Below are 9,745 nucleotides of genomic sequence, written 5' to 3'. Positions count from 1 at the left end.
GCAGGGCAGGCCCTATGAGGAGAGGCTACAGGACCTGAACCTGTTCAGCCTCCACAAGAGAAGGCTGAAGGGGGATCTAGTGGCCATTTACACAAACTAGTCAGAGGGGACCAGTAGGCAGTGGGGGGTGGGGGGGGTCCCTGTTCCCCCGAGCACTACCAGGAGTGACATAAAATAAACAGGTCACAAGCTGGCAGAGGGTAGATTCAGATTAGACATCAGGAGGCGCTACTTCAGTCAGGGCGCCTAGGATCTGGAACCAGCTTCCAAGAGAAGTGGTGTTGGCTCCTACCCTGGGGGTCTTTAAGCAGAGGCTAGATGAACACCACACCAGGGTCGTTTGACCCCAGTACTCTTCGTGCCATGGCAGGGGGTTGGACTTGATGATCTGTTCAGGTCCCTTCCACCCGTGAAAAAGGTTTCTAGTGATTAGAATTAAGAGAATGAGTTCTTTTCATTTTTTTCCGGATATGAAAATAATCTAGTTAAACAGCTAGTTTCTTTTCAGCTCATAACCTCTCTCAAATAGCAGCAGCTGAGTCTGAACTCAACTTGTTGCTCAATACAAGCCTACAACTTCTCCCACAGTGCAGGGCGGTTTAGAGATAAGTCCCATTCTTACAAAAAGAGGGGGGGATCTGAAAGCACTCTCAAGTATGAGGGGTATCTATTATGGTTACTTCAAACTCCTATGGTAAAACACAGCAGTTTTCCTTTTCTTTATCCTACTTATCTGCAGAAAAATATGATACCAAGCATATCCAAACTAATCTTAATGAGAACCAAGGATGATTTTGGTGACATCTTGTTTTTGGACCAAACAAGCTTTCAAGCACAGAATACCCTATTTCATGTCACTGTTTCAAAGCTTATGAAAACATCTCTTCCTTCAACTATATAGTCAGTTCAATAAAAGGTATCACCAAAAGAAAAAGTCCCCTCACTTATCACCTGTTTCCTGGACCATCACGGCTACAGTGACACTCCAGCCTTTCTACAGATTAAGATTTGTCTTTCTACGCATTAATTATACTTTGGAGTGAGTGAACAATAATGTATTCACATGGAAAACTGGGCTATTTGGCTATCATTACAGGAACTATGAAAGTTTTTGTAGTAGATGTGACTTCAGTGGCTGAGGTAGTAGATAAGCCTTCTAAAATGGGTTTCCTCTCAGTTTTGGTATCACCTAAAACTGAGTTGCACAAACTTTAGTATCAAGTAAAATCATAGCAATGCTTCCATGTACTTGAGTTCAGTGTAAAATCATGAAGGCTTTGAATTTGAAGATAGCAACGTGTGCAAATTTTGCAAAAGCAAAACATAGTAACAAATTCATTCCCACTTTCTAAAATTATCAACATTATCTTTATAAAAAAAACAGCCTTGGAAAAAATAAGTTAGTGGTTTATAAATGTTTGTTTTTTATCATAACTAGATGCCAGAATTAAAGATTGTTAAAGAACAGTTTGTTTGGTTTTTTTTTTAAGGCAACTCAAATCTGTACCCTCTAAAATACTTTTAAATCCTTAGAAAAATAATATGTAGATAATAGATTCATTATTTAAAGTTCTTTATAAACTACTATAGGAAAATCCATGATGCCTAGAGTTTATTAAAATATATAATAGCATCTAAATCTCTGGAAATAGTCACTCAAATTTGTCTGGATAAGCACAACAAAAACCAGTTGTGTTAAAATTGTTAAAAATAGTAGAACAAGGAATAGTAACATGATATAGTATATATACCTACACTATACGAACGACATACTGTCCAGAGACTAGTCTTCCAAAGAAGTATGTCCTATTTCTTGGAATTTCATAGATTTCACAAATTTCATAGAAATTAGGGCTGGAAGGGACCTCATAAGATAATTGGGTCCAGGAAGGGGCAGGAAGTCAGCTAAGATCAAGGGATCCCAGCAAGATAAGCTTCCAAATGTTTCTTAAAAGTGTCCAGAGTAGGTGTTTCCTGGGGGAATCTATTCCAGACCTTGGGGGCTCAGACACTAAAGAAGTTTTTCCTTACGTCCAGCCTAAAGGAGAGTTTTGCAAGACTTTGTGACCATTGGACCTTGTCATCCCTTGGGGTGCTCTGGTGAACAGGTGTTCCCACAGATCCTGATGCATGCCCTTTATGTACTTATAGGCTGTCACCAAGTCACCCCTGAGCCTGCACTTCTCCAGGCTGAAGAGTCCCATGGCTCTCAGCCTGTCTTCAAAAAGCATGTTTTCCTGCCCTCTGATCAGGCACATGGGCTCTCCTCTGGACTCTTTCAAGCTTCTCCACATTCTTCCTGAATTGTGGAGCCCAGAATTGGATGCAGTACTCCATATGCGGCCTCGCCAAGGCCGAGTACAGTGGGAGGATGACATCCTGGGTCTTGTTCAAGATGCATCGGTAGATGCAAGCCAGAGTTTTGTTCGCTTTGCCAGCTGTGGTATCACATTTGTGGCTCATGTTCATTTTGTGGTCAGTCATGACCCCCAAGTCTCTTCTGGCTGTAGTGCTAGCAAGTGTAGCATTGCCAGGCCTATAAATGTGATGCAGGTTCCCCCCCAACTCCCTCTCAGAGGTGGAGCACCTTGCATTTCTCCATATTGAATGCCATCAGGTTTTCATCTGCCCAGCTTATTGAAGTCAACCTGGATTAGCAGCCTGTCCTCAAGCATGGATACTCTTCCTCTTTAACTTAAAAATCTACCATAGCAAACTATCTGTGACTAGAAATTAAAGATAAAAATTAAAGTATTTTTCAGTTATTGTTTGCCATTTCAATAGTCTTACTGTTCACTATGTTTTCAGTGTTTTGTATTACTATCCTCGGTTCTATAATAGTGGACTGTTTTTAACAATTTTGTATAATGTTGTGTTAGACTGGAAAAAAGCTTTTTTAAAACTATGCACTTAAAGTTAAAAAAAATTACTACAATTCATCATTACAAATGACTCTCTTGTAGAAAACATGCACTAAAGTAGAAGTTAGTGAACGAACAGTAGAGAAACTCTTAGCAGAAGTAGGCCAGCTGAAACAAGAAATAAAAAGGAAAAAGGAACAGACACAAACTTCAGGTAACATGAAAAGATTTGTAGTTTTGTTAAGAGGTTTTACATTTGTGTGATAAAACTTGTCATCTTAATAGTTAATATCACTTCAAAATAGTTATTTTTGTTGAGAAACCTTTAGGTGAAAATAGCAAAAAAAAAATACAAATCAAGCTTTCAGACTACATTTATTCTACTGGGAAATATTTCCCCACAAGTTATCTACAGCTGTAGTTTGCCACTATATTAAGCTTCAACTTGTAGAAATTAAAACTGTACTTATAAAAAGTCACTAGCAATCTGACTATGCAGTATTCCAATGATACATTTGCTAACCATTGAATTTATGGAAAATACCATAGACACTCAAATTTATCCATCAGCATAGAAGTCGCTGCTTTTTGACACCTACCAAAAGGGAAAAGTTGAATAATTCCTTGTAGTTGCATACCTTTTACTTCCTTTTAACCTCTCATCAAATTCAGTGAACTATACAATAAGATCTAGAAATAGTTTTTTTAAAAGTTACCTAAAATTACAGGAGATAAGCACGAGACATTGCTAGTTTAAAGTAATTAAACCGTTGTTTCTCTGTTTTGTTTTTAAATTATTCAGGTGAGAACAAAAGTGGTTCCAGTGAACCACCAGAGAATATTTTTCTTTGTCAGGCTTTGCAGACATTTTTCCCATATTCTGGACTGCAGACCTGTATTGTTTCTTTACAAGGCAGACCAATACTTGAACACTGCTGTAACACTGACCACAACATTAATATAACAGACAAACTGACTCTCATGCTAGAAGACAGTGACTTCCCCAAAGGAGGAATGAAGCAGTTGACTAAGCGTAAAGCTAGAGCGACCACAGCCAGACCAAGATCATTAAAGAAATCACGGCCATTGAAACTTCATCAAAAGCTATTTCAAGGAGACCAAGAGGACAGTGACCAGGAAAGGAAGATTACACTAAGTGGGACTGAAACAGATGAGGAGGCACTGGAGAAACTGAAGAACACTGATAAATATCCACACTCACCAACTTTCTAACCATTTCACACCAAATGTAGGATATTCCAAATGATGATCTGCTGCACCAAGAGCCACTGCCAATATATTTACAGTGCTTTATCAACCAGGAACATTATGGGACAAAAACTAAATGTAGTTACATTTTGTAACATTTTTAAAATGTAAGATTTTATTTTGTTTACACGTATTCTACTTTTGACATGTGGAGTGGAGTCCAGATTATATCATCTTCCTCAGGGTTTACATTGGGAGGAAAAAAGTAATGCAGCAAAGATTGAAAGTATATACAACACTGAAATTGGGACATAACACACTTGCCTCTTCAGGTGTGATGTCTGCTTGTAACTGGTGCTGAAGAAAACTAGTGCCAGATTGTAAATTATATCTGCCACTATGCAAAGCCTAGAGAACCAAAGCTACTAACTGGATTGCATTATTCACCTGCACTGCTGTTATCTAGTGTCAGTATACTAGAAACCAGCAGTCGAGAGAAAATGCAACAGCTTGTTTTCCTTGCACTTCAAGTGTAAGACTTCTCCTGCTTTATAGGATTAATTTTAGTGTAGGAAACGACACACAGATTTTTGAAAACTTTATGGTAACTTAAGTTCTTATTATTACAGACATGGAGAACTCAGAGTGTTCAGTTTTAGTTTGTTTGCTCAGATAGTAACAGTAATGCAGAACACTTGACATCCCTCCATACAAGAGAGAGATGGGGGCATCAGTTATAAAAACAATGTTAGTGTTTTAAGTCCAACAAGTTTATGGTATTAATGGAGTGCATAAACATGAATTACAAAATAATTTTATTGTTGATTTATGGACAATTTACCTAACTTATTCTGGATACTTGATATTGCAAAGCTTTGGGTCATTCCGAAACGATGGGTTCTTGTATACAACTGGCATAAACCCTGGGGGTGGGGGAAGAAAGAAAAAAAATGAGGTTAGTGTCTCCATAGGGGGGGAAAAAAAACCACCCCGTTATCTCCAAAAATTAAGTTTACAGCTATGCTTACCAAGTGCTTGTGCTCTTTTAATACTTTTTGAAATCTCTTTCTGTTTCTTGTCACATAACCCTGTAAAGGCAAAGAACTGATTTTTAACAGCTTATCTCAGCGGCTCAAGCTAATTTGCTAATCGGTATCTAAAGTCTAACTAGCAGGGACTCCTGCAGGCTTTTATAAAAACTGTGTGTGTCAGTCTACTTGCACAAAATTATTATATGGAGTTTCTCCTCCCAAATCATGAAGTTTCTCCAGTTGCATGTTATTCACTAAGCAGATTAATACGAATTTTTATATTAAGATTTTAGCTTTAAGAACCCTTTGGATAAATGACTATAACAAATACTATTTGTTGCTAAATTGATGCAAGACTACATTACACTTACCACTTACGTGTCTTCCATACATGCGACCAGTATATGGAGACACAAACTGGGACAGAAGCTATTGAAAAAGACAGAAAATATTAGTGAAAATGTTCCTGAAAACCAAACAGATAACTTTAAATATAGAAAGTTTTATTGTAAAAGTTGAATTCTAACACTATCATATCCTTCCTATTTCAAGACGTCATAACTTACCTCAGAAAGTTTCACAAAAATAACCTACTGCTTTTCAACCAGAATTTAAAAACCACATACACTAATTTGATGTTCATATTAAAAGTAAAGTTTATACCAATATAAAACCGTTAAATAGTCAATACATTAATCCAGCACTCAAGTTAGGAAGTGCCAGAATTAAGTCAGTCCTTGCAACCTTAGTAGTTTTCCCTGTGCATAGGCATTTGGCTATTTTTAATTATGTGATCATACTTTTTTTCCCTGTTCCTGCCCTATTCAGTGCAAAGCATGGATTGAAGCTCACTAAATAGTAGCTTAAGTTTTCAGTATTTTTGGTCCTCCTTATTCAGTGTGGTCTCATGTATTTTATTGTATCCCAAATCCAACTCCAAATAGAGAATTGTTTCTTCATATTCCATTGGGCTTTACTAAAATAATTAAAAAAAAAAATTTAAATCTTCAACACCTCTTGCAGCTCAGTGACATTAAGTCCCCTACTTCTGTACACAGAAACTGAAACATGGACTAAAATAAGCGTCTAGTACAGGGGAGGGCAAAATGTGGCCTGCCAGGCCATTCTATCCAGCCCATGGGACCCCTAAGAAAACTAGAAAATTAATGTTTATCTGCCCCTTACTGCCCGTCATGCGGCCCTTGATGGCTTGCCAAAACTCAGCAAGTGGCCCTCCACCCAAAATAGTTCCCCGCCCCTACTCTAGTAATTTTGGACAAAATTTGAGAATTTTTACTTCACTTACAGTTTGTTCAGAACACAGAACAGCAAGTTCTCAGCACTTGAGATACTGAACATCTCAACTTGGAAAAAGTGTCCATCCTTGGCTAGAGATGCACAAGGTTACTTTGGCAGAAAAAGGAAAGAGTTGTAGCCTGCACAGCAGCATTCAACTGCCTTGCTTGTGAAAGCATCACTTCTCTCCCTGCCTCACTTGCACCTTTCAGCTTCTGATACAAATGAGGCAGAGGTATTACAGGCAACAGCATCAGGGGAAAAAAAGATGAGCCTAGGGTTCCATGCAAAACTAGTATGCAATGATTAACTCTTTGCAAAACAAAAAACAGCTGAGTCAAGCTTGTGAGTTCCCTCACAGACACTGTAAGATAAGATGGGGGTATAACCAAGATCATACTATGTCCACTTTCAGCCCTTATTTCCCTGCTCCCTCTCCACTTCAAGGCTTCTATTCCCTCCCTTTGCATCTTTTAGGCTGCTTCCCCTTTCCCCTCTGTACTCTCCAGGTATCAGCAGAAGAAACACAGATTACAGGATAGACTGTAATCAGTTCAACCAAAAAGGCTTATTTGGCAAAGTTTTAAGAATTACAAATATAATTATGGAAAACATCACACAAGCTTAGCTGTGGAATACGACTGTTTCTAAACTCACTATTTTTTACACTTTCAACACATTAACTCTGCAGACAAGTCAGAGGTGCAAAGGGGTTGGCAGTCCAGCTAACAACACACTTAACCATAGGTTTTATAAATACTGAAACCTTTCGTATGTTGTAATTGTCAGCTTGCATTTATATTTTTTTTTCATAAAACACTATGCTCTTTCCATTTCCATCCATTTACTTGTTTTTACTCACTTTATTAGTAACCAGACTAACTTCCTGTAAAAGGCTACCATATTAAGCTCTTCACACGTTCTGAATGTCAGGACTGACCCACAAAACTAGTCAGGGTCAGATTTTCTAGTTAGCATCTACAAGCATTCTAGAATATTTCTTTCTTTAACTGCCCATTCACAGAGAGGGTGATATGGTGCCTGAATTGACCCAGAACTCTTGCCACCATAAAGAGTATTCTAGAAGAGTCTATCTGGATTTATACTTTTAATATCATCCTATAATAATGAATATGCCCGTCAACAATGCAGAGGAAAAACAAAACACATGGTCCATTTCTCTTCCTTGCTTTTAACAGAATCTGCAGCAATTCCTGGAGGTAGTGCAAATGGAATAGACAATATAAGTATCAGCCACCACATACTGTCCAATTTTATACCTTTTATTCCTAGGGTACTCTCTCTAATCTTAAATTCTCCCTCTCTTTCTTCAGCATACCTCCTAAATAGCATGTTCACTCCAAAATAGAGACCACATAATTGCAGCACAAATCCACTGTAAAGAAACTCACCTGTACATTCTTGTAGTTTACATGTATGCCACACAAGACACATTTCTTAGGAGGCTCCTTGTATGGATTTTCCATTTGTATCAGCTAAAACAAGAAATAGTTTACCTTTCTTTCACAGTGAAACATTTCTCTCAATTACATAGCCACATTCTAAAGGTAGCATTCTCTAGCTTTCCACTTCACTTCCCCAGAGCACAAACATATTGTAAAGCTGAAATGAACTTAGCAAAAGCACATGCCATTAGACAGTTTTCCATTGTGAACTCAGACCTTTTCTTTCTTGTCCTAGAATCTGATATGCCACCACGTTACTGAACAATGCATTTAACAAAATACCATCTCTCTTCCTTCCCAAACTATTGGAGGAATAACTTCTAATATAATAAGTTTATTATTGCTATAACAATGGCTAGTAAGGAAATATGTTCCCTGGTCCATCCTGAGCACTGAAGGACATTTTTCTACACTTGCATAACATTGGGTGTCATCTACGTAACAGCTGGGTTCTTACCACACAAGCCATATTCTTGTTCTTTATTGTAGTCATAAAAAGAAAGCACCACATATCTATGTACTAGGCCTGTGCAAAGCAGCAAATATTCGATTCAGATTCAACTGATTCAAAGGGACAGAGATTCGAATAACTGTCCCAATTCAATTAGCCCAATCTGGATCCGAAGATTCGTCCATAGACTAAACAGGCAGCAGTCCTCAAGGATGCTGTGGACACAGCTGCCTCCAGCTGGTAAATCTGTTGTGGGCAGAGGGAAGAGGTGTGGGGGAAGGGGGGCAGATTAACGCCCCCATGGCAAGGAAGGGAGGGATTGGGGTTGGGAACTCAGGGAAAGGGGCTCCTGCCACTGCGTGCCACCAGTCCAGGAAGGCATAGGAGTGGGTGTGCGCCCCCAGATCTGTGCAGTGTGGGGCGGGCTGGGCCAGGCTGTACTCCAGATGGGTGGTGGAAGACACTGGGAGTGGGGGCTCTGCCCTGTTGCCGCTCGTCCAGCTGGGGTGGGATGCGCACAGGATGCGGGCATGGCAGCACTGAGAATGGGGGCTATCCCCGCTGCCGCTTGCCCAGCCAGGGCAATGCAGGTGTGGCTTGATCTGGGCAGAAGGAGCTGGGAGCAGGGGCTATGCCCTCCTACCACTCAACCAGACAAGACAGGGAGATGCAGGATGCTGCCACTGCACTGCCTCAAACAAGCAGCACACAGTGGCGGAAGCTGCTCCAGCCTCCTTGCATCTTCCGGACAAGCTGCAGCTTCAGCTCGCTGTGCCCTGGCTAGCCAAGCAGCAGGAGGGCATGGCAGTGGGCATATGCACCCAGATCAGGGAGGGGCCAGTGGCAGGGGCTATGGCAAATTTTAGGGTGGCTGCAGCCCCCCCATACTCCCACTCCACTGGGCTCTGCAGGGTGGGTAGCCACCAGTAACAGTCCTGGCTCCACCTGCCCTGCAGAGCACTGCCTGGCAGCAGGGCCTAGCCTCCTGGAGCACAGCCCGGCCCAGTTCACCCTGCGCAGATCCAGGGGCACACGCCTGCTCCCATGCCCTACCAGACCAGCAGCGCACAGCAGCAGGAGCCCCCCTCCTCAAGTCCCGGCTGGGCAGCTTGTCCCAGCCCCAATCCCATCTCACTGTGGGGACGTTAATCTGTGCCCCCACCTTCTACCCACCACAACAGACTGACTTACCAGCTGAAGACTTACTGTCCTCAACTGAATGAGCTACCAAAGCTTCACACAGCCCTTCTGTGTACCCTCTCCTACTGAAAAGGGGGAACACCCTCAACTTACTTTTAGAATCCACTATACTATCAAAAGTCTTGTCATTAGAGCCATTTAAAAGGTCCTTAAAGCAATTAATGGGTGTTCTAGGAAGTCCAGGTAAAGTTTTCCTAGCCTTTTTTTTTGGGGGGGGGGGGGGGGGGGGGG

The 9,745-nt window shown here is 40.7% G+C and overlaps 2 protein-coding genes across 4 annotated transcripts in view; one reads left to right on the top strand and one right to left on the bottom strand.

Moving 5' to 3' along the window:
- FAM175A (family with sequence similarity 175 member A) overlaps positions 1-4,997 on the top strand; it is a 25,323-nt gene extending 20,326 nt beyond the window's left edge. For both annotated transcript variants that reach the window (XM_019525950.1, XM_019525951.1), the window contains 2 exons: positions 2,964-3,075; positions 3,664-4,997. In XM_019525950.1, the coding sequence (XP_019381495.1) occupies positions 2,964-3,075; positions 3,664-4,094 (543 nt within the window). In that variant the 3' untranslated portion in view covers positions 4,095-4,997. The remainder of the gene's footprint in view (positions 1-2,963; positions 3,076-3,663) is intronic.
- The window catches only part of MRPS18C (mitochondrial ribosomal protein S18C), a 6,963-nt gene continuing 2,086 nt past the window's right edge, over positions 4,869-9,745 (bottom strand). For both annotated transcript variants that reach the window (XM_019525953.1, XM_019525952.1), the window contains 4 exons: positions 7,810-7,893; positions 5,473-5,530; positions 5,099-5,158; positions 4,869-4,993 (listed from right to left, as the gene is read on the bottom strand). In XM_019525953.1, the coding sequence (XP_019381498.1) occupies positions 4,917-4,993; positions 5,099-5,158; positions 5,473-5,530; positions 7,810-7,893 (279 nt within the window). In that variant the 3' untranslated portion in view covers positions 4,869-4,916. The remainder of the gene's footprint in view (positions 4,994-5,098; positions 5,159-5,472; positions 5,531-7,809; positions 7,894-9,745) is intronic.

This window comes from Gavialis gangeticus, unplaced genomic scaffold, assembly GCF_001723915.1.
Source record: "Gavialis gangeticus isolate Ggan-Ray unplaced genomic scaffold, GavGan_comp1, whole genome shotgun sequence".
Lineage (NCBI taxonomy): Eukaryota > Metazoa > Chordata > Crocodylia > Gavialidae > Gavialis > Gavialis gangeticus.
The sequence above is the reverse complement of the archived record's forward strand: the minus strand, read 5'-3'. Positions and strand labels throughout refer to the sequence as shown.